A 25177-nucleotide genomic window follows, 5' to 3' on the forward strand; every position below is an offset into this window, starting at 1 on the left:
CTCCCCCTGTATTTCCTTATTCACCTAAACCTGAACCTCCCTGTACTTATTTTGCTATAGCATAGCCAACAACCACTTCTTTTATAGCATATTCAACAACCAACTAAATTGCGAACCAACGAAAATCACAATAATGGTGCGTTGAATTCTCAACCAGTTTGCGTCACCACCCATATAAACACTGAATTTGCATTTTCGCAATTCAGTCCTCGCAGGTGAGCCAGCGGGAGTGGATGTCTTTTTAAAGACATATTTTTCCCTCCTGCTAGCTAGCTGAGTGGAAGGGGCGCCGTCATGGCGCGAGTCACCCTTCACTTAGGTAAGGACGACGGGGAGGATGCCTTGTGCTACTTTGCCCCCCGCGCCCTCCTAGGTGTTGAGTGGCCCGACGCCCTCATGGCCATTTAACCCCTCCCCCTTAGTTCTAGCTTAGGCTGGCTGAGTGGAAGGGGCGCTGTCATGGCGCGGGTCACCCTTCACTTAGGTAAGGACGACGGGGAGGATGCCTTGTGCTACTTTGCCCCCCGCGCCCTCCTAGGTATTGTGTGGCCCGATGCCTTAATGACCACACAACCCCTCCCCCTCAGTCCTAGCTTTGGCTGGCTGAGTGGTAGGGGCGCCGTCATGGCGCGGGTCACCCTTCACTTAAGTAAGGACGACGGGGAGGATGCCTTGTGCTACTTTGCCCCCCGCGCCCTCCTAGGTGTTGAGCGGCCCGATGCCTTCATGACATTTCACCCCTTCCCCTCAGCTCTGGTTTCGGCCGTGAGCCGATGCGTGCGCACAGGGGCTACCGCTGTGCCGTTAAGGTGCACTTTCCCTCCGCCCACGGGTCGACCCACGGTGTATCGGCTGGTACAACCCCGCTCCCCTTACGCACCTTCTACTAGTGTGCAAGTAGGGAGGCGGGGGTGTCCAGCGGTGAAACCAGCACTAACCAGTCCTCGCAGTCTCTTCCGCAGGTGACTGACCCCGCGACTACCACAGCTGCCGAAGAAGAGCGACTAGAGATCCCGTTGCAGCCGACCGACCAATACCAGCCCGTTGGTACGCCTATCCGACCCCGCCCGGAACACGCAGCCGCTGTCCAGGTAAACCCCGTCGCCGGCCTATTTTCTCTCTCTCTCTGCCCTGGTACGCGCTCCGTAGCCCACCGCCGCTGCCGTCGCACCGACGCCCCTCTGGTGCCACCGCTGCTACGACGACCGTTGGCCGTTCGCCATCCTACCGCCGTTAAGCCGCTGTATCCGTCACGCCGCTGCTACGACGACCGTTGGCCGTCCGCCATCCTACCGCCGTTAAGCCGCTGTATCCGTCCCGCCGCTGCAACGACGACCGTTGGCCGTTCGCCATCCTACCGCCGTTAAGCCGCTGCATCCGTCACGCCGCTGCTATGACGACCGTTGGCCGTTCGCCATCCTACCGCCGTTGAGCCGCTGCATCCGTCACGCCGCTGCTACGACGACCGTTGGCCGCACGCCATCCTACCGCCGTTAAGCCGCTGCACCCGTCACGTCGCTGCTACAACGACCGTTGGCCGCTCGCCATCCTGCCGCCGTTAAGCCGCTGCATCACCGTCCATCCAGTTCGCTGGTGCCGTCACTTCGTCTATACCGCTACACCCATCCGTCCGCTAATACTGTCCGCCGTCCAGCCACTGCGCTCATACTACTGTACCAATCCGTCCGCTAATACTGTCCGCCGTCCGGCCGCCGCGCTGATCCCGCCGCTGCTCCCGGACAACCGTACCATCCCGCCCGCTACTGCACCGCCGCTAAACCACCGTACCGACCCCTCCGCTACTACTACGCCTACTAGCCACCGCCTCCATCTTTGCACGGAAAGCTGCTGTCCGCCTAATATCCCCAGCCGTGTGTGCGTGCGTTCGTAACACATAAATGTCGTGTATTTATTCAGTAGGGGTTTGTGGGACCTTTACTCGACTCTGGATTGACTGAGTGTTACCCCAGCCTTAGACAAAACCCACCTCATAATATCTTTGGACAAGGGATTTTCCCACAAAACTGGAAACACGCTGATATTGTACCTATACTAAAGCCAAAAAAATCACAAGACGACGTTAATAGCTATAGACCCATTTCCCTTCTCTCTTGTCTTAGTAAGATATTGAAAAAAATCATTGCAAAGCGTATAATGTGGTTCGCTTTGAAAAACAAGTATTTAAGTCCCAACCAAGTAGCATTTAAACCTGGGCAAAGCACATCCGACGTACTATTTCACTTCGAACATCAGCTGTCAACCGCTATTTCAAATCGAAACCACGTCACCGCACTTGGTCTCGACTTCGAAAAGGCATTTGACAGGATCGGTATACATGTAGTTTTGAGACAACTCAAAAAATGGAATATAGGTGCAAAAATATTCAACCTCGTAAAAAGTTTTTTGACCAACCGCACTTTTCGAACAAAGGTTAACAATAAATACTCTGATAGGGTACCCCCGTACAATGGAATTGCACAGGGCTCCCCTATTTCGGCAATATTCTTTATAATCGCATTCGACGAAATAAATAATATATTAGCAAAATACGATGTCATGCACTCTATTTATGCCGATGATGTCCTTATTTTCTCAAAAGGGCACAACTTGAACGAAGTTAATGACACGTTCCAGAATATACTGAGTGATATCTCACTATGGGCTTTGAGCTCTGGAGCAAGATTATCATTTAGTAAATGCAAAACATTACATATTTGTAGAAAGCGTAATTGCGACAGATTCAGCTTAACTTATAATAATCACACAATCGAAAGCGTAGACAATCTAAAAATATTAGGAATAATCTTTGATAAATCGCTTAGCTTTAAGGATCATTGTAATTATAAATAAATAAATAAATGTAAGGCGCGATAACCTCCGAAGAGATCTAAGGCCGAGCTTCTCTTCCAATTTGCGTCGTGCTCCTCTTGATTTTCCCTACAAATTGGCCGGACGGGACCTACATGTTTTATGCCGACTCCGAACGGCATCTGCAAGGCAGATGAGTTTTCACTGACAGCTTTTCATGGCAGAAATACACCCGGAGCGCTTGCCAAACACTGCCGAGGGGCGACCCCGCTTAGAAAAATTTTCTTCTAATTGAAAAACCTTATTTCTAAAATTTTGATGTTGCTTTGCCCGGGAGTTGAACCCATGGCATACGGTGTGATAGGCGGAGCACTGTACCATCACACCACGGTGGCCGTCATTGTAATTATATCAAACGTAAAATTAACAATAGATTAAATCTCATCAAATATTTTGCCTCAAAACATAGTAACATTCATCAAAATACTTTAATAAATTTAACAAAATCTTTAATTATATCTATCATTGATTATGGTTTACCAATATATGGTCAGTGCCCAAAAAGCACGCTAGCATGGATATCGACAGTCTACCATTCGGCAGTCCGTAAAAGTCTTCGGGCTTTCCCAACCACACCAACTAAAAACATCCTGGCAGAAGCTGGACTTTTTGAATTGAGGGATAGAATCGAGTACACTACACTTCTCTTGATCCCAAAAATCTACTGTTCTAGTAATCCAATTATCCATAATGACTTAAAAAATTCTATCAGGAGAACCAAGAAAATTAAGAAAAAATCAGTTATATGTAAGGTCGCCGAGGGAGCCGCGAAACTATGTGTGCCCATAAAACCTAAGCTCACTGTACCATCGAGATTCCCACCGTGGGAGCTCCCCAAATAAAATATTATTACCAGCCTGTTACAGTACCCAAAGCAAGGTACTTCGAATTCCATATATCAAACATTATTCTCCGATATCAAGAATCATTGGAACAACAAAGGCTGGAGTTTCATTTTCACTGATGGATCTAAAGACAAAGATTCAACTTCGTTCGCTATTGTATCTGAAAAAGGTCACATTCTTCGTACAGGTCTTTTATATCCACATAACTCAGTTTACACCGCCGAGATAACGGCAATCAGCCTCGCTACCGACTACGCGTCTTCAACTAAAGGGAACTGGGTAATCTGCTCGGATAGTAAAACCGGCATTGAAGCGCTCTTGAGCCCAAGCACGGAAGAACCTATTATCGAAAAAATTCGGTATAAGCTATGCCAGCACAAGCAGAAAATAAAATCAAGTGGGTTCCCGGACACAAGGGAATCGTAGGCAATGAAAACGCCGATATCGCAGCAAAAAGCGTTAGCAATATGCCTAGCTTCTTTTTTGATGTATTTATTAAAACCGACATCCTAAGAAAAATAGACAACATCTTTAATTCCTATGTATCTGAGAACTGGATCACCTACGATCACAGCTACAAAACAGTAAACACTGAAAGAATAAAACTATAATACCAACAGGCGTATCTTCGCTCCAAACAAAAATCTTCACCCGCCTCCCACTGGGACATACACAAATCACTCATCAACATCTTTTAAAAGGGACGCCTGCTCTAATATGCTCTGCCTGTGACTATCCACTCTCCATCACGCACCTAATAGACAACTGCACCAAGTACAACAACGGCAGATTTAACATTTTCAATGGCAGGAAACCTTCCGATTTATTAAAAGAAATTTCAATAGAAAATATTTTAAGTAATTACGATTTTATATACCAAACTGGACTACTTTATGATATATAAAAGATGTTCCCCATTAATGTCTACACAATGTACTAAGCTATTCTGTTGATTATTTATAATTTAGTAAAAAATCCTCTAGAATTAGATTAAGCATTGTTAGAATTTTCAGCCCGATAGTCTTAGCCGCTAGTGCCTTCTCAAAGTAATATAATTATTTATAATTGTATTTCTCATAAATAAATAAATAAATAAAATAAATAAATGCACTGAACTTTTAATAGTGTGAGTCTATTTATTCCGGCTATCTTGGCAATTTTTAGAGTGGGATAAAAATCCAATTTGTGGGATAAAGAATCAAATTTTCGTAAGCTGATGAAAACATTCAATTTGCAGAGTGAGAAAAAAGAATTAAATTTTAAGAAGCGGTTAAAAGTCCGAGTGCGTGGTAAAATAGAAAAAACAGGAAGAGAAAGAAAAGTACGTGTACGCTAGCGTTTATAAGCAGAAAAACGTATAGGTGCACGCGAATAAAATCTTAGCAAGAACGGTGTGCGAAATCTTAATGGAAAATATGGACAGAATCGGTAATTTAAAGGTGGTACAACTTCGAGAAAAGTTGCGCGGTGCGGTTTTGCCTACGTCAGGTAACAAAGCAAAATTAATCGAACGGTGGTATGAACACCAATAAAGCGAAACATTTTCAAGTGCGCTAAATGAAATCGTAGAACAGCGGTTAAATGAACTGGAAAGCTTTGTCCAATCGGTGCGTGTTGAGGCAAGTGAGGGTGTTACTAGGTCATTAAGTACATCCTCACCTGTTAAGTGCTCTGTGCAACAGCGTACCGTACAGGAGCACATGAGAAGCAGGGCGATGTATGAACCTGTAAGCATGCCTGTACATGTCGCGCAGTCAGTTATGTCGCTAAGCGCAAGCAGAGGAACGTTTGGTTCAAATTTTGTGCAAGCATCGACGCCAGTTTCGCGTCATTTCCAATTCGCCGAACAATCAGTTGCAATGTCATTGAATTTCGAGAATAATCATATTTGGGGAGCGTCGACGTCAGCGGCTGAAAGGTAAAATACAACGCAGTATCCCTTGGTGCATATGGGATACACACAACGAAATGGTAATCAGAATTTTTCAACGTCAGCGGCTGAGAGGGGCATGCATGCTCACATGGGGCATGTAGAACGAAATGAAAATCATACCGCCGAATTTAAAACAATGCATAGTGTTCGAGCAATACAATGCCGACATAGGCACATAATAATATGTTCGCGCCGTCGTGTTATTTGCCACAAAATGGAATGTGGGACAATGGTTTAATTTCAAATAGTTTCGGGAACGTTAATGATATTACACAAATTCTACCAACGTTCGATCCGAGTGACAAATCGTTATCATCCATACAATTTGTTGGTAGGGTTGAGCAACTTCTATATGTATACGCTTGGAACGAGAAAATACTTCTCTTTGCAGTGCAAGCAAAATTAAAGGGTGCTGCAAAAATGTGGATAGACTGCACCAATTGTTTATGTAAACTGATCGTGTTTTGTTAATGACTTTATTAATCAGTTTCCGTCAATTATTAATTCGGCGGATGTACATATCGAACTAATGAATATGAGTAAACGGAACTCCGGAAATGTTTCATTATCGGGTGCTGGCTAAAGGTCACCAAGGTAAAGTGGATGACCAAGCGGTAATAAAATATGTAATAAACGGGTTAAATGACACAGATATGAAAAAGTGTTTATCGGTGGCTAAGTATGTAACATGTAATGATTTATTACATGCAATAATAAGTTATTGTGCGTATAATGTAGCAAAGAGCAGCGCGCCGAGTAAACAAACAATGCAAGAAAAAGAAACAAAACGTCCGACAAGCGAAAAGAAGTCGAAGAGAGATGTGGAAAGTGTGGTGAAATTGGTCACCATATAGCAGATTGCACAGGGCAAAATCTAAAGTCCGAAAAATGCAATGCAATCGAGTATGAGCCAATAAAGATTACAGTCAAATGAGTTTTGATAAATGACAAAGAAATTAAAGCTTTTGTTGATACAGGTAGCTCACGTTCGTTAGTGCGAAACTTAGCTGCGAAAAAGATAAATAAATGTTTGAAAGAAAAATGATACGTACGTCTCAAAGGTTTTGGAGGCGGAGTGTTTGAGTGTTTTGACAAGATAAAAGTCAAAATAGAAATTGATAATGTGAGTTTTTGTGTACACTTGTTGATTGTTAGAGACAATTTGATTGAAAACGATATTTTGCTTGGGCGTGACGTACTATGCTCGGGAAAAATTAAAAACCCAATTGATGGTGACAATCTATATGTGCAAAATAGTGAGGTGAAAACTGTAAGCGCGATTGAAGATAAACCTACTATGGGCAAATATTGTGATTTAAGTAAAATTTTGTGTAGATATGAAAACGCTTTTCTACGCTGGGAAAAGCTAACATAGGTAAGATGTGCATTAAACTTTCCACTGACCCGCCGATAAATATGAAACCGTATAGGTTGACTTTTGCAAAACGCCCTATAGTGAATGAAATAATTCGGGACTTATTAGAAAGAGATATTCCTCGTGTTCCAATGACACATGAATAAGATACGGATAGAGACTTTCTCGGACATAAAGTAAACACGAATGGTATTACGCCGGGCGAATGTAAAGTAAAAGCAATTCGTGATTTTCCGATACCGACCAATGCAACAGAAGTAGATACGTCGATTCCTGGGTCTTACAGGGTCCTTCAGAAAATGCGTTAACAACTATGCAATCATTGCCAAACCATTGAACAAGTTAACTGCAAAAGAGGTCGCAAATAATTTTATATGGGGTGATATAGAAACTATTGCTTTTAAATCTTTAGTACAAGCTCTGACAAGTGAGTCAGTTTTGGTATTGTATGACTTCAACGCAAAACATGAAGTTCATACAGATGCCAGCTAAATTGGTGTAGCAGCTGTGATGCTCGATCTAGTGATGACGGTAAAACTTGGAAAGCCGTGATGTATTACAGTAGAAAATGAACTGAAGCAGAATCTCGTTACCACAGCTACGAGCTAGAGGTTATGGCGGTAGTTGAAGCCTTATAGCGATTTAGGGTATACCTGTTAGGAGAACCTTTTAGGGTCGTAGCGGACCGTGCAGCAATAAGTAACGTTAGAGCAAAGAATGAACTCATTCCGCGCATTGCTCGTTGGTGGATGCGCTTATACGAATTCGATTTTGTGTCCACAGACCTGGCCTTCATATGAGTCACGTGGATACATTAAGCGGTGCGCCTATATCTGGCGAAATAGAGGTTGAAAATGCAAACATCATGCAGGTATCTTTGCACACAGAAGACTGGTTATTAACCGTGCAGCTTCATGATGCGAAAATATGAGAAATCATCGACGTGTTACGTGGAAAGCGTAAATCTGATCAAGTTAAACAACTGAAGAATGACTACCAAATAGATAAGAATAAGCTTTATCGACGTGATGGTGGTAAGCTACTCTTCGTTATACCGAAAGCTTTTTGTATGTATTGCCACGACGACATGGGTCATTTTGGGCTCGAAAAAACGATTCAACGGGTGAAACAACATTTCTGGTTTCCCCGTATTAGAAAGTATGTAAAGGAGTACATATCCGCTTTCGTAGAGTGTTATTATAACAAAGTTGTTGGAGGAAAGCGTGAAGGTACGTTGTATATTGATTCTGCTACGCCTATTCCTTTTCATACGATGCATGTTGACCATCTGGGTCCCTTTGTAAAAAGCAAGAATGGTTACACATATGTACGTTATTGGAATAAGCGACACCTTAACTAAGTACTTAATAGTGAAATCAGTAAGAAATACGAAGACGCAACCAGTAATCCAGGTTTTGAGTGAGCTTAGCTCGTATTTTGGATTACCGGCAAGAATTGTAAGCGATCGTGGTACAGCGTACACATCTAACCAATTCGAGAAATTTTGTGATGACCATGATATTCAGCATATAAAAATTGCTGCCAAAACACCTCGTTCCAGTGGCCAAGTGGAGAGGGCCAATCAAACAATTTTGAACTTTCTTCGAACTTCCGGTACTATACTAAAGAGTAGGACGATTATTTACAAAAGTTACAATGCAGTGTCGATGCACAAACAAGCTCCAGTACTGGGTTTAGCCTAAATGATTTAAATTTTGATTTAAAATTCGAGACGTAATTCGAAACCGACTTTTAGCTGCAGTCATAGAAAACTCTGCTGAAATTCCTATGGCAGAGAGAAGGGCAGAAGCTCTTAGTAAACTACAGCAACAGCGAGAGAAATGGAAGAAAAGATTCGACGAAAGCACAAATCTCCCACTGAGTATAAGGTGGATGATTTGGTAGTAATTTTGAATGATCTACAATCTACTGGTGAATCACGTAATTTGGGCGCACGATATTGCGGTACATATGTTGTTAGCAAGGTGATTGGTAAATATAGATATTTGGTTGAAGATATCGACGGTATGCAGCGTAAACAGAAACGATTCAGTTCCATTTATTCATCTGATCGAATGAACCTGTGGTGTCTACTAACTATAGATGACGACACAACAGATGATAACATAGAAAACGACGATAATCCAGATGACATCGAGGCGACGTCAAAGTAGGATGAGCCGAGCTGTCAAGTTACATTTTTCATGAATACCCTCTGTATTGAATTTCATCTATTTTCAATACTATTAAATGCGACCCTGACAGACAACGACAACACTGACAATAGAAACGGACAAGAGAGAGAGACCGAGTAGCTTGTGGGGGGATTCAAGGGGTTGTGTAGCGCAATATATAGCTTCTCCAACCCAATTGTCAACCTCACCTTCGAGCGGCGAATCCCGTTTCACTAACAGACGAGGCTCTGGCGACCCCAAGCTCCACATGGAACTTGGGGGTGGGGAGGGAGGGATGGCCTGAAGGTTCAATGTGGTCATATAAATCGTTCCCGAGATGGTCGGGCCAGCACCTTAATGGTGCTGTGTTACCGGAGCGTATCGGATCTGTATCCGACAAAGGACCATCACATCGATAACACTCCCCAAAGCCTTCGGGGAGTAACCTAATCGCTACAACAACAACAACAACAGTAGCTTGTGGGTTGAATCGAAGCGCAAACGAAGACAGTCCTGTTTGTAATATTCTATTTTACCTAATATTAATAATGAAATAATTAAATGCACTAACTTTAAATAGTGTGAGTCTATTTATTCCGGCTATCTTGGCAATTTTCAGAGTGGGATAAAGATCCAATTTGTGGGATAAAGAATCAAATGTTCGTAAGCTGATGAAAACATTCAATTTACAGAGTGAGAAAATAAGAACAAAATTTGAAGAAGCGCTAAAAAGTCCGAGTGCGTGGTAAAATAGAAAAACTGTAAGAGAAAGAAAAGTACGTGTACGCTAGCGCTTATAAGCAGAAAACCGTGTATGTACACGCGAAATCTTAACAAGAACGGTGTGCGAAATCTTAATGGAAAAGATGGACAGAATCGGTAATTTAAAGGTGGTACAACTTCGGGAAAAGTTGCGCGGTGCGCGTTTGCCTACGTCAGGTAACAAAGTAAAATTAATCGAGCGGTGGTATGAACACCAATAAAGCGAAACATTTTCAAGTGCGCTAAATGAAAGCGCAGAACAGCGGTTAAGTGAACTGGAAAGCCTTGTCCAATCGGTGCGTGTTGAGGCAAGTGAGGGTGTTACTATGTCATTAAGTACATCCTCACCTGTTAAGTGCTCTGTGTAACAGCGTACCGTACAGGAGCACATGAGAAGCAGGGCGATGTATGAACCTGCAAGCATGCCTGTACATGTCGCGCAGTCAGTTCTGTCCCTAAGCGCAAGCAGAGGAACGTTTGGTTCAAATTTTGTGCAAGCATCGACGCTAGTTTCGCGTCATTACCAATTCGCCGAACTATCAGTTACAACGTCATTGAATTTCGAGAATAATCATATTTGGGGAGCGTCGACGTCAGCGGCTGAAAGAGAAAATACAACGCAGTATTCCTTGGCGCATATGGGGTACACACAACGAAATGGTAATCAGAATTTGTCAACGTCAGCGGTTGAGAGAGTAAATACAAATGCATATTCGTTCGCTCACATGGGACATGCAGAACGAAATGAAAATCATAACGCCGAATTTAAAACAATGCATAGTGTTCGAGCAATACAATGCCGACATAGGTACATAATAATATGTTCGTGCCGTCGTGTTATTTGCCACAAAATGGAATGTGGGACAATGGTTTAATTTCAAATAGTTTCGGGAACCTTAATCATATTACACAAATTCTGCCAACGTTTGATCCGAGTAACAAATCGTTGTCGTCCATACAATTTGTTGGTAGGGTTGAGCAACTTCTACATGTATACGCTTGGAACGAGAAAATACTTATCTTTGCAGTGCAAGCAAAATTAAAGGGTGCTGCAAAAATGTGGATAGACTGCACCAATTGCTTATGTAAACTGGTCGTGTTTTGTTAAAGACTTTATTAATCAGTTTCCGTCAATTATTAATTCGGCGGATGTACATATCGAATTAATGAATATGCGTCGGGGAGTAAATGAAACTCCAGAAATGTTTCATTATCGGGTGCTGGCTAAAGGTCTCCAAGGTAAAGTGGATGACCAAGCGGTAATAAAATATGTAATAAACGGGTTAAATGACACAGATATGAAAAAGTGTTTATCGGTGGCTAAGTAGGTATCATGTAATAATGCAAGAAAAAGAAAAAAACGTCCGACAAGCGAAAAGAAGTTGAAGAGAGATGTGGAAAGCATGGTGAAATTGGTCACCGTATAGCAGATTGCGCAGGGCAAAATCTAAAGTCAGAAAAATGCAATGCAATCGAGTATGAGCCAAAAAGTTTACAGTCAAATGAGTTTTGATAAATGACAAAGAAATTAAAGCTTTTGTTGATACAGGTAGCTCACGTTCGTTAGTGCGAAACTTAGCTGCGAAAAAGATAAATAAATGTTTGAAAGAAAAATGCTACGTACGTCTCAAAGGTTTTGGAGGCGGAGTGTTTGAGTGTTTTGACAAGATAAAAGTCAAAATAGTAATTGATAATGTGAGTTTTTGTGTACACTTGTTGATTGTTAGAGACAATTCGATTGAAAACGATATTTTGCTTGGGCGTAACGTACTATGCTCGGGTAAAAATAAATACACAATTGATGGTGACAATCTATATGTGCAAAATAGTGAGGTGAAAACTGTAAGCGCGATTGAAGATAAACCTACTATGGGCAAATATTGTGATTTAAGTAAAATTTTGTGTAGATATGAAAAACGCTTTTCTACGCTGGGAAAAGCTAACATAGGTAAGATGTGCATTAAACTTTCCACTGACCTGCCGATAAATATGAAACCGTATAGGTTGACTTTTGCAAAACGCCCTATAGTGAATGAACTAATTCGGGACTTATTAGAAAGAGATATTCCTTGTGTTCCAATGACACATGAATAAGATACGGATAGAGAATTAACATGCAAATGCAACAACAATGTGAACCAAATGGATCACATTGTTGTTGCATTTGCATGTCAAATCTCTATCCGTATCTGGTTCTAGTGTCACTGGAACACGAGGATTATTCGAGTATCTAATTCATCATATGCTTCGCCGATAGTAGTAGTTGCGAAGAAAAATAATGAGTATAGAATGTGCGTTGACTATCGACAGTTGAATCGGGTTACTGTGAAACAGCCATTCCCTATTCAAATTACGGACGAACTTTTCGCTTTACTCGCGGGTAATCGGTACTTTACGGTGTTAGATTTTAATATGGGATTATCATCAAATCGAGGTTGATGAAGATAGTAAGCAATTTACCGCGTTCGTAACTAATGATGAACATTACGAATATAATCGTATGCCGTTTGGTCTGGTCAACGCGCCGGCGGTTTTCCAAACCATGATGAATAGACTTTGCGAGAAAATGAAACGCGAAAGGTGATCGCGTATCTCGATGATGTAATCATACCGAGTGTAACCGTGTGTGATGGCCTAGAAACGCTTAACGAATTTTTAGCGTTGCTTGAAGAAACAGATTTGACTTTGCGGCGGGATAATTGTAAATTTTTGGCCACGGAAACAGAGTTTCTCGGGCATAAAGTAAACACGAATGGTATTACGCCAGGCGAATGTAAATTAAAAGCAATTCGTGATTTTCCGATACCGACTAATGCAACAGAAGTAGATATGTCGATTCCTGGGTCTTACAGGATTCTTCAGAAAATGCGTTAGCAATTATGCAATCATTGCCAAACCATTGAACAAGTTACCTGCAAAAGAGGCCGCAAATAATTTTATATGGGGTGATATAGAAAATATTGCTTTTAAATCTTTAGTACAAGGTCTGACAAGTGAGCCAGTTTTGGTATTGTCAACGCAAAACATGAAGTTCATACAGATGCCAGCTAAATTGGTGTAGCAGCTGTGATGCTCGATCTAGTGATGACAGTAAAACTTGGAAAGCCGTGATGTATTACAGTAGAAAATGAACTGAAGCAGAATCTCGTTACCACAGCTACGAGCTAGAGGTTATGGCGGTAGTTGAAGCCTTATAGCGATTTAGGGTATACCTGTTAGGAGAACCTTTTAGGGTCGTAGCGGACCGTGCAGCAATAAATAACGTTAGAGCAAAGAATGAACTCATTCCGCGCATTGCTCGTTGGTGGATGCGCTTATACGAATTCGATTTTGAGTGTGTCCACAGACCTGGCCTTCATATGAGTCACGTGGATACATTAAGCCGTGCGCCTATATCTGGCTAAATAGAGGTTGAAAATGCAAACATCATGCAGGTATCTTTGCACACAGAAGACTGGTTATTAACCGTGCAGCTTCATGATGCGAAAATATGAGAAATCATCGACGTGTTACGTGGAAAGCGTAAATCTGATGAAGTTAAACAACTGAAGAATGACTACCAAATAGATAAGAATAAACTTTATCGACGTGATGGTGGTAAGCTACTCTTCGTTATACCGAAAGCTTTTCGTATGTATTGCCACGACGACATGGGTCATTTTGGGCTCGAAAAAACCATTCAACGGGTGAAGCAACATTTCTGGTTTCCCCGTATTAGAAAGTATGTAAAGGAGTACATATCCGCTTTCGTAGAGTGTTATTATAACAAAGTTGTTGGAGGAAAGCGGGAAGGTACGTTGTATATTGATTCTGCTACGCCTATTCCTTTTCATACGATGCATGTTGACCATTTGGGTCCCTTTGTAAAAAGCAAGAATGGTTACACATACGTTATTGGAATAAGCGACACCTTCACTAAGTACTTAATAGTGAAGTCAGTAAGAAATACGAAGACGCAACCAGTAATCCAGGTTTTGAGTGAGCTTAGTTCGTATTTTGGATTACCGGCGAGAATTGTAAGCGATTGTGGTACAGCGTACGCATCTAAGAAATTCGAGAAATTTTGTGATGACCATGATATTCAGCATATAAAATTTGCTGTCAGAACACCTTGTTCCAATGGCCAAGTGGAGAGGGCCAATCAGACAATTTTGAACTTTCTTAGAACTTCCGGTACTATGCTAAAGAGTGGGACGATTATTTACAAAAGTTACAATGCAGCGTCGATGCACAAACAAGCTCCAGTACTGGGTTTAGCCCAAATGATTTAATATTTTATTTTAAAATTCGAGACGTAATTCGAAACCGACTTTTAGCTGCAGTCATAGAAAACTCTGTTGAAATTCCTATGGCAGAAAGAAGGGCAGAAGCTCTTAGTAAACTACAGCAACAGCGAGAGAAATGGAAGAAAAGATTCGACGAAAGCACATATCTCCCACTGAGTATAAGGTGGATGATTTGGTAGTAATTTTGAATGATCTACAATCTACTGGTGAATCACGTAATTGAGACGCACGATATCGCGGTCCATATGTTGTTAGCAAGGTGATTGGTAAATATAGATATTTGGTTGAAGATACCGACGGTATGCAGCGTAAACAGAATCGATTCATTTCTATTTATTCATCTGATCGAATGAAACTGTGGTGTGTACTACCACCTACTATAGATGACGACACAACAGATGATAACATAGAAAACGACGATAGTCCAGATGACATCGAGGCGACGTCAAAGTAGGATGAGCCGAGCTGTCAAGTTACATTTTTCATGAATACCCTCTGTATTGAATTTCATCTAATACTAACTAATTAATACTATTAAATTCGATCCTGACAGACAACGACACCACTGACAATAGAAACGGACAAGATAGAGAGACTGAGTAGTTTGTGAGAGTTGAATCGAACGCCGAACGAGGACAGTCGTGTTTATAATATTCTATTTTACCTAATATTAATAATTAAATAACTAAACGCAGTGAACTTTAAATAGTTTGAGTCTATTTATTCCGGCTATCTTGGCAATTAGTTCAACCGATAAATATTCAAAATTCTGCCATTGAAGACAAATACCATCAAAGAAGGATACATACAAATACGTTGACGAGAGACTATCACAGATATACCCAAACACAAAGTTTGTAATGACTGATAAACGAGTCAACATTTACCGGCATATGTGCACAACAAATATACAAGCGGCTAAAAATAACGCATACAAAAAGTCCAACATATCATTCGACAACAAACGGTCAGATTAAACGAATGCACAGTACCATAATAGAACTCGCGAAAGTTTTAGCCCATCAACACAGTTCGGCGCCTGACGAACAGATATTTGAAACAGTCCGACAATACAATAAAACAATCCATTCGGTTTCCAACGAGAGACCCGAGGACGTGTTTTTCAATCAAAGGGGCTTTTGGTAATAAACCAAATATTTATTTTATTTTTAAAAATTTATATTTTGTTTATTTTTGAGTTCAGATATTTTTAAAACTAATTAGAATTTTCTTTTTTTGAAGTTATTCAAAAATTTTAAGTTAACACGAAAACTCAATTAAAATTATTTTAAAAATTAAAGTAAAGAGTACAAAGTAGTTAACACTATATTTACTCCCCCTCCAAGAAAATTTGAAACAAACAAATTATTAATTAATATTAAATGTAACTTTTTTTTGTTTTTTGTTGTTTAATGTATTTGTATTTAAATTAGTGTTAATAAGTATGTTTGCTGGTTTAAGTAAATCAATTGAAATATTTTTAATAGTATTTTTGTATTGAATTGTAAATGTTTTATGTTTCTTAGAGATAACTTTAAAAGGTCCTTCATAAGGTGATTCTAAATTAGATTTACGAAGAACTTTAACAAAAACATACTCACAATTTTCTAATTGTTTAGGAACGAAAAAATTGTCTTTGTTATGATGAAAAACTTTAGAACGAACAAGCGAAAAATATTCTCTTATTTTATGAAGAGCGTCATTAGAAAAATCATGTTTTTTATTACTATTTGAAATAATTAATTCACCAGGTATTCTCAGTGTTTGGCCATAAACAAGTTCAGCAGATGAACATTTTAAATCTTCTTTAATAGAAGTTCGTAAACCAAGTAGAATGAATGGTAAAATGTCAGACCAATGAACCGAGTCGTTTGACGCTATAATTGCTGCTTTTAAAGTTCGATGAAATCTCTCTATCATGCCATTTGCTTGGGGATGGTAAGGAGATGTATGAATTTTATGAGAACCTAAAATTTTAGTTAATTCTGTAAAAAATTTTGAGGTGAATTGTGAACCTTGATCTACTGTAATATTTAATGGTATACCAAATCGTGGTATATAATTTTGAATACAAGTTTTTACTATAGTATTTGTTGAAATATCTTTAAGCGGATAAGCTTCAGGCCAACATGAAAATCTGTCAATAATTGTTAAAATATAACAATTTCCATTTGAAACTGGAAGAGGTCCAACAATATCCATATGAATATGTTCAAAACGGCCTGATAGTATTTGAATTTTTTGGATAGGAGATTTAGTATGTCTTGAAATTTTGGATTTTTGACAATTGATGCAAGATGAAGTCCAATCGTTAATCTCTTTACGCATGTTAGGCCAATAATATTTATTTTGAATTAATTTTCTAGTTGTTCTTATACTTGGATGAGATAATGAGTGAATTTTGTCAAATATAATTCTTCTCATAGAATGTGGAACATAAGGTCGAAAAGGTTGTAGAGAAACATCACACCATATGTTTAAATTAATAACTGGAATATGAATTTCTTTTAAATTATTTTTAGAATTTGGATCAGAAATGGTTTTTTGTATAAATGTATCAGTTTGTTGTTCTTTATATAAAGTTTCTAAATTTATATCTTGAGTTGAAATTGCATTTATTTCTGGAATACGGGAAGGTGTGTCGGCAACTATGTTGTCTTTTCCACGTATATATTGAATATCATTTGTAAATTGAGCAATATATTCAAGATGACGTAGTTGACGAGGAGATCTATCTACTTTAGAATTTCGAACATGAATTAAAGGTTTATGATCAGTATAAATTGTAAAAGTTCTACCTTCAAGAAAATGTTTCAAATGTTTAATTGAATTATAAATTGCCAAAAGTTCACGATCAAATGTTGAATATTTAGTTTCTGTTGTAGTTAATTTTCTTGAAAAATAAGCTAAAGGTTCTAGTATATTATTGCTAGTTTGTTGAAGAACTGCTCTAATAGCAACATTTGATGCATCTACTGCTAATGATAAAGTACCATTTTTGTCGAAATGTGTATGTAAAGTATTTTTAGCAAAAAGTTTTTTAACATTTTCGAAAGCTGTTGTGGTTTCATTTGTCCAATTTAATTGTTTGAGTTTGTTTTTAATTGCATGTGTTAACATTTCATGAAGAGGACTAAGTTCTGTTGCTAACATTTTAATATATCTGTGATAGTAATTTATCATACCTAAAAATTTTTGTAATTTATTAATAGAAATTGGTTTTTCAAAATTTGTTATGATTGCAGTTCTATCTAAAGATGGTTTAATACCTTCGCCTGAAATTTCGTAACTTAAGATATTTAATTTATTTACACCGAGAGTACATTTTGAAGGTTTAATATTTAAATTATATTCTTCAAGTCTTTTGAAAACTGATTTTAAATGATTTATATGTTGATCTTCATTATCACTGGCAATAAGAATGTCATCAATGTATGTAAATACAAAATCGAAATCAGAAAATACTTCATTAATAAAGCGTTGGAAAGTTTGAGCACTGTTTCGTAAACCGAAGGGCATTCTTACGAATTCAAACATTCCAAAAGGGGTAGTTATTGCAGTTTTATGAACGTCTTCTTCTGCCATTGGAATTTGGTGGTAAGCACGTACAAGATCAATTTTGGAAAAAAATTTTTTGTTTTTTAAATCAATTGTTAAATCGTGAATATGTGGTAAAGGATACCGATCTGGTGTAGTAATAAAATTAAGTCTTCGATAGTCTCCGCAAGATCTCCAATCATTTGGTTCTTTTTTAGGAACGAGATGAAGTGGAGATGCAATAGGAGAATTTGAGGGTCTGCATATACCCGTTTTAACTAAAAATTAAAATTCAGCTTTAGCAATTTTAAGTTTGATTGGATCAAGACGTCTGGGTTTCGAAAATGGTAAAATACCTTTTGTTTCTATCCGTTGAACCGTATGGTGTTTAACTTTTTTAGTATAATCTGGTTCGCAGGTAATAGATGGAAATTCATTAAGTAATTTTGAAAACTTATTTTCGACAATAGGAATTTTGAGTGAGAAAATATCAGAAAATCCAGAAGATTCAGCAACTTAAATTTTTGTAGTGGAACCCATTATTTCTTTGTTTTTAATATTGGCAATAATTCCGAATTTTTCTAAAAAGTTTGCTCCTAAAATTGGTGTATCAATGTTCGCAATAATGAATGGAAATTCAAAATCTCTTCTTAAACCTAAATCAATTTTAAGTAGTTTTGAACCGAAAGTTTCAATTGAAGAACCGTTTGCTGCAGTCAAAGTAAGATCCGAAATTCTTTTATAAATTTTAAATTTAGAAAAAGGAATAACTGATACGACTGCGCCGGTATCGATGAGAAAATTAAGTTTATTGAATTTATCAAATATGAATAGGCGACGAGTAGGTTTAATAATAGTTCCATTATCCGTCACCGTCATAATGGATCGTTTCAGTTTAAATTTTGTTCGGAATTTGAATTATGATTTTGATTAAAGTTGCATGGGGGTATACATTTAAGAGCGTTATTCTTAAATTGTTTGTGATACCAACAAATATTTGTTTGTGAATTAAAATTACGATTGTTTGAAAAATTTCTTGATCTTGAAAAATTGCGAGATTTAGATCTATTTCTATCTTTAGATCTTGAACGGATTTGTAATTGATTAATGTCATTAGAAATTTTATTTAAATTTTGATAGATAGAAGTAGATAATTAAGTTAAATTTTTAACGCATTGTTCTAAAATATTATTATTTATACTCGAAACTATAGGAGATTTGGAAGAATGAGGTTTGTTGATTAAATCAAAAAGTTTGTCTGCTAAAATAATTACTTCATCTTTATTTTGATTGTTACTAGAAGTTAAATGGATTTGTATTTCTTGTGGTAATTTACGAATCCATAATTTGAAAAGTAATTCTTGACTTACAATGGAGTCAGTACCTATAAGTGATTTCATAAATCTGAATAATTCAGATGGTGAACGATCACCAAGTTCAGTTTTTGAAAATAATTGTTCCAATCGTTTTTCTTCGCTAATAGAAAATCTTTCACATAAAACTTTTTTGATTGTATCATATTTATTGAAAAGGGGAAGAGGATTAATAATGTCAAAAATTTTAGAAATAGTATATCGTTGAAGGGTAACTAGAACATTTTGAAATTTTAAATTATCATCAGTGATATTATTAATTTCAAATTGTCCTTGAACAAGTAAAAACCAGGCATCAGGACAATCTTGCCAAAATTGTGGTAATTTAATAGATTTAGTAGAAGGAAAATTTGTAAAGTTATCTTGTGTTGAAGTATCTTGTGTTATATTAGAGATGTTGTTTTGTGTTGTATTAATGTTAGAATTTTGAGTTGTATTGTGAGCCATTGTGTTATTTGTATAGTTGTTATTTTGATTTTCTGAATTTGTACAATTACGGGTTCGTATTGGTGAACGTAGAACCATATGAAAACAAATTTAAATGAAAAATTTGAAAATTAGAAAATATTTAAGGTTTTTTTGGAAAGATGGTTAACAATTTAAATAAAATATTTATTTTAAATTTAAATAATTTATATAAAATTGTTAAAATATAAAAATAATCTCAAAAGAAATTTGAAAGTTTAAAAGGTTTAAAATTTTAATTTAAATTATAATTCGAAAATTTTTAATATGATATTAAAATAAAAATTATACTTACATAAAATTAAATTTAATAAAAAAATATTAAAATTAATAAGTAGTTGATTGATGATTGTAAAGATTTTAAGCGAATCAATTGCGTTTATTTTTTACGTGATGACAATTAAATACATCGTTGTTGCTGTTTATGCAATGGTTTTGTTATGCAATGGCTATGTTATGTAATGGCTTTGTTATGCAATGGTTTTGTAATTAGTGAAGAGGACGTTAAAGGTTAGGAATGATTCCAACAAATGGTATACAAAATGATGATGTTTCGTTGAATATTAAACTATTTCGATATATGAATGAATTGTAGGAAGGAATTAGCGGTATTATCTAATTGAATTTTGAGTTTAATATATACGACAGTAAATGATGTGCGTTAGTTTAGTTCAAACATTTTCGAATATTCTTTCACTTCTTCAATGTCAAGAGTATATGTTGATTTAAATATCAGATAGGACGTGAAAATATTTTGTCAATGGGTCAGCAGTTCTTTAAAATTACTTTAAGCTTCTTAGTTTTGTTATTAATAAACACGATTTTCGTTTAGGTACACAATTTTTTGGTCTCTTTTATTAAAATTAAGCGGCAGTTTAATTTAAATTCATTGAGTTTTGCATTGAATAATTCTTGTAGATATTAAATCTGTTTAATTTTATTTTAAGTATATTAATTTAAAAATCACATATTTGTTTGTTAGAGTTTTGTTAGTGGTGAGGGTTTTTGTCATAGCACTGATGTATTGTGATGATGATGTTTTTACTTGACCTATCAGAAGTAATATTTATGTACATCCAATTAAGTTATTTCTTCAGAAGTTGGTTCAGGTAACTAACACAAATTTTCTTTGGTAGCACGTCACTTAGGTGCACTTTGTTTTGCGGTATTGTATTGGTCAATAGCTTTGCGATACGTAAAGCTTCACATTTAGCAATTGTATCACATATAGATTTATATAAAAATTTAGGTCCCTTGGTAGAATCGCCAATATATTTGGTAATAAACCAAATATTTATTTTATTTTTAAAAATTTATATTTTGTTTATTTTTGAGTTCAGATATTTTTAAAACTAATTAGAATTTTCTTTTTTTGAAGTTATTCAAAAATTTTAAGTTAACACGAAAACTCAATTAAAATTATTTTAAAAATTAAAGTAAAGAGTACAAAGTAGTTAACACTATAGGGGTATCCTGACATCAAATAGCATCTTCAACAAAAGCAAGCGAGAGTTTTGCGATACGAAAACCGTAATCGCAAACAGCTGAATCACAAATAAGGAGACGTTGTATATTCAAAGACGCATAGAAGGAACGAAAACGTAAAAAATACGACAAATATATCGTCAAAAAAGACAACGGGGACACAATAACGACCAATAAAAGAGTTATTATACGTAAGGACAATATCAGAGTAAAGGCATGTATGTAATAATATTTACCTTACTTTTCTCTTTCGTACTTTGCGATAATATAATAAATTTAATAGGAAATACGTACTAGTAGAAGCGGATCCTCTTTACAATTATCAGGACACAGCCCTCTTGTATAATTGCGTATAATTCAGAAGACCAACCTGAAAGTCAAATTTTAGTGAACAAAATCGAAACCCTGAAAACTCAACTCATTACAAATATTTTTATACCCAAATGATCACTTAACTTTCTTGGCTCCATGTTAAAATTTATCACTGGCACACGGGACCACGATGACCTTGTAGAAATCAAAACTTCACTTAATATGCTAATAGCAGATAATAATAAGCAAAGAACAATTAATTCACAGTTCGAAAGAATACTCGAAGCCCTTGATCCCAAAGCAATAAACGAAAACATTGTTACAGCAGAAGTTTATAATGAACTTCAATCACGAACACTATAAATTTTGCAAAAACTAATAATTTTTATTCTTGCATATTCAATTTGAAAGATGTGTACGATTTAATAAATTCAAAAATTTTAAGGATGTGGTCATGTGCATTAACATTATCGATACAATTAACTGGGATTACTGGCACCAGCTGCGATTCTCTTTGCACTTCCAATAATACCAACGAGCCAACCATGCATTTTTTGTTGAGAGATTTCGCACTTCTGCTTCTATATCAAAGTTTTCCGGATTGGCCTAGAAAAAAAAACACATTAATACATTAGATGCAGAGAATATAATCAGAATAATTTTCAAGTTTTAATTTTTAATTGATTAGTCTGAGTGATATTTGCATTGTGCATTGAGAGCTAGCTAAGTTCAGGAATTAATGCCTTAGCTCCTTAATAGCTCTGGAATATGGAAACGACTCTTGAAAGTGGTCTCAAGGTGTGCGCTGGACCAGTGGTGTTATGCATTGCCGTGCCGATGGTCGGCCTGGCGGGGGCCCGTTCAAAGAGCCCAGTCGCTAGCGGAGCCCTCTGGGAACCAAGTCACGCCCAGTTGTAATCTTCGCCTTACCCCAGGTATAGCGGATCTCTGCCTGGGGTGGAGGACCCGTGGGTCTAGCAATGGAATCTTTTAAAAAGAAAAATAAACATAATTCTAACGAGACCGGAACTCGCAAAAAGCTGGAAGCTCGTGCGATGCAGGGTCCCTTTTCCAGCCTTGCTATATGCTTTCTGAAAAGGTTGACAAACGCCCCTAAGTTGCTTGCCTGGATACGTTGAAGAGTTAGAGACAGAAATTGAGTGGGCGAAAACCATCGTCCCTGATTTTAATCAGTCTGCTCCGATGAAGGAACAGGCCTCCGGTAAGCGCAACCGTGCGGTAGATGTTGCGCAGAATGCTCCTAAGAGGTTTAGGGAAAAAGGCCTCTCTTTCGCAAAGGTTGCTAAAAGTAGCATCCTTGTGGGGGTCTTTGAATCTAATCCATCAGCCTTTTAAGTGAGCGTATATAATTTTATGCTTAATTATAGACGGTCACTGTGATAAGTGTGCCGTGTTGTTTCATTTTTCGTTGAATGACCCAGTCAACTTACTTTGTGTTACCAAATAATTTTTTGCATTCAGTTGTAATTTATGTCATAGTGTTAACTTGATATTATAAGTTTATATGTTTTCTTTTTTTGCTTTTATTCGCTTGCATTTGCTTTAAATATTGTGCCCGTTATGCTCATTCTAGCTTTTCCATAATAAGCTGACTTTTTCTATTTTTTTTTTTTGTGTATTTGCTATGATGAGTAATTTAAGACCGTCCACTCCCTTAAAAAGCGGCATGTGTTTACAAATTATTATGAAGTGCTACAGTTACTTCATGTGTGCTAACATGGGTTAGTAATTTTATTTCTTTTGTTTATTATTCTCTTTCCTAGGCATCTATGTTGTTGAGTAAATTGGGATGCTTATAGTATGATTGTTTTGGTTTTTAAATTATATGTGTTACTAGTAAATGTTCTATACTGTGTCATGTAATATGTTCTATACCGGATTAAACTTATTCGTATGGATTATATGTGTGAGTTGAAGTAAAAATATTTTCTATTACTATTTTCTATTCTACCTGTGGCTAAATGAAAATATCTTTCCTAAAATTATGATCTCTCTGAAAATTAGGTTTCCTATCTGAAGCATCTCATACTTATATCTATTTTTTCTTTTTTTTTCTATTTCTAACTTTAATTATTTTTATTAAATAACGGTTTTTCATTGTTCTTTCATTTTATTACGGTTTTATTGAATTTAGTGTATAAGAAGAATCTGTAGCTAATTGTGCAGGAATTTTGGAGCTGAGGTTGACGGAAAAGCAAGGTAGTTTATATTAGTGGTAGTAGTTTAGCTAGTTAGTGGAAGGATGGTACAGTGGATGCAATAATTATTCTATTTATTTTTCTTATTTTCCAGCAGTTTCTTTGATCTTATTTGGCATGCGATTTCTGCGGCGGCCACCAAGACAGAATCGTCATAATTTTTATGAAGAATTATTTTTTTTTTATACCGGGATTTGTCACTTGCACAACCTCTTGGGTTTGTGCAATTAGTTGATCTTGAGAATCTGGTTATCAATTTTTAAATTTGCCTACTGCAGTAAATATTCAATTATTTTTTTTTATAGGTTTCAAGTCTTGGATTGCCGGCATTTCTTGTATGCCTGGTCGAATATTGTCCTAAGTCAATAACTTCCTCAACAATCTGGTTGCTTGATAATTTTTCTACGCTACCATTATTATACTCAGTTGAGCAGAGCTCACAGAGTATATTAAGTTTGATGGGATAACGGTTGGTTGTACAGGTATGAAGGAATTGAGATAGATATAGACTTCCATATATCAAAATCATCAGGATCGAAAAAAAATTTGATTGAGCCATGTCCGTCCGTCCGTCCGTCCGTCCGTTAGTTTTTGAGTAAATTTTGACGTATCTTGATGAAATTTGGTATGTAGGTTCCCGAGCACTCATCTCAGATCGCTATTTAAAATGAACGATATCGGACTATAACCACGCCCACTTTTTCGATATCGAAAATTTTGAAAAACCGAAAAAGTGCGATAATTCATTACCAAAGGCAGATAAAGCGATGAAACTTGGTAGGTGAGTTGATCTTATGACGCAGAATAGAAAATTAGTAAAATTTTGGACAATGGGCGTGGCACCGCCCACTTTTAAAAGGTAATTTAAAAATTTTGCAAACTGTAATTTGGCAGTCGTTGAAGATATCATGATGAAATTTGGCAGGAACGTTACTCCTATTACTATATGTACGCTTAATAAAAATTAGCAAAATCGGAGAAGGACCACGCCCACTTTTTAAGTAAAATTTTAACAAAAAATTTAATATCTTTACAGTATATAAGTTAATTATGTCAACACTCAACTCCAGTTATGATATGGTGCAGTAAAATACAAAAATAAAAGAAAATTTCAAAATGGGCGTGGCTCCGCCTTTTCTCATTTAATTAGTCTAGGATACTTTTTATGTCATAAGTCGAACAAAAATTTACCAATCCTATATTTTATGACGCTAATTGTTCTCTGTGAAAATGGACGAAATCGGTTGAAGCCACGCCCAGTTTTTATACACAGTCGTCCGTCCGTCCTTCCGCATGGCCGTTAACACAATAACTTGAGCAAAAATCGACATATCTTTACTGAACTTAGTTCACGTACTTATCTGAACTCACTTTATCTTGGTATAAAAAATGAACGAAATCCGATTATGAACACGCCCACTTTTTCCATATCAAAAATTACGAAAAATGAAAAAAATGCCATAATTCTATACCAAATACGAAAAAAGGGATGAAACATGTTAATTGGATTGGTTTATTGACGCGAAATATAACTTTAGAAAAA

The 25177-nt window shown here is 37.1% G+C and overlaps 2 protein-coding genes across 3 annotated transcripts in view; both read right to left on the bottom strand.

Moving 5' to 3' along the window:
* Cad86C (Cadherin 86C) overlaps positions 1-25177 on the bottom strand; it is a 2678031-nt gene that overhangs the window by 2553152 nt on the left and 99702 nt on the right. The gene's annotated exons all lie outside the window — the stretch shown is intronic.
* Positions 21780-25177, bottom strand: part of TTLL15 (tubulin tyrosine ligase-like 15) — a 102608-nt gene continuing 99210 nt past the window's right edge. Inside the window, exon 3 of the mRNA XM_067760176.1 lies at positions 21780-22021. Coding sequence (XP_067616277.1) covers positions 21905-22021 — 117 coding nt within the window. The 3' untranslated portion in view covers positions 21780-21904. The remainder of the gene's footprint in view (positions 22022-25177) is intronic.

Source organism: Eurosta solidaginis, chromosome 1 (assembly GCF_040869045.1).
Source record: "Eurosta solidaginis isolate ZX-2024a chromosome 1, ASM4086904v1, whole genome shotgun sequence".
NCBI lineage: Eukaryota > Metazoa > Arthropoda > Insecta > Diptera > Tephritidae > Eurosta > Eurosta solidaginis.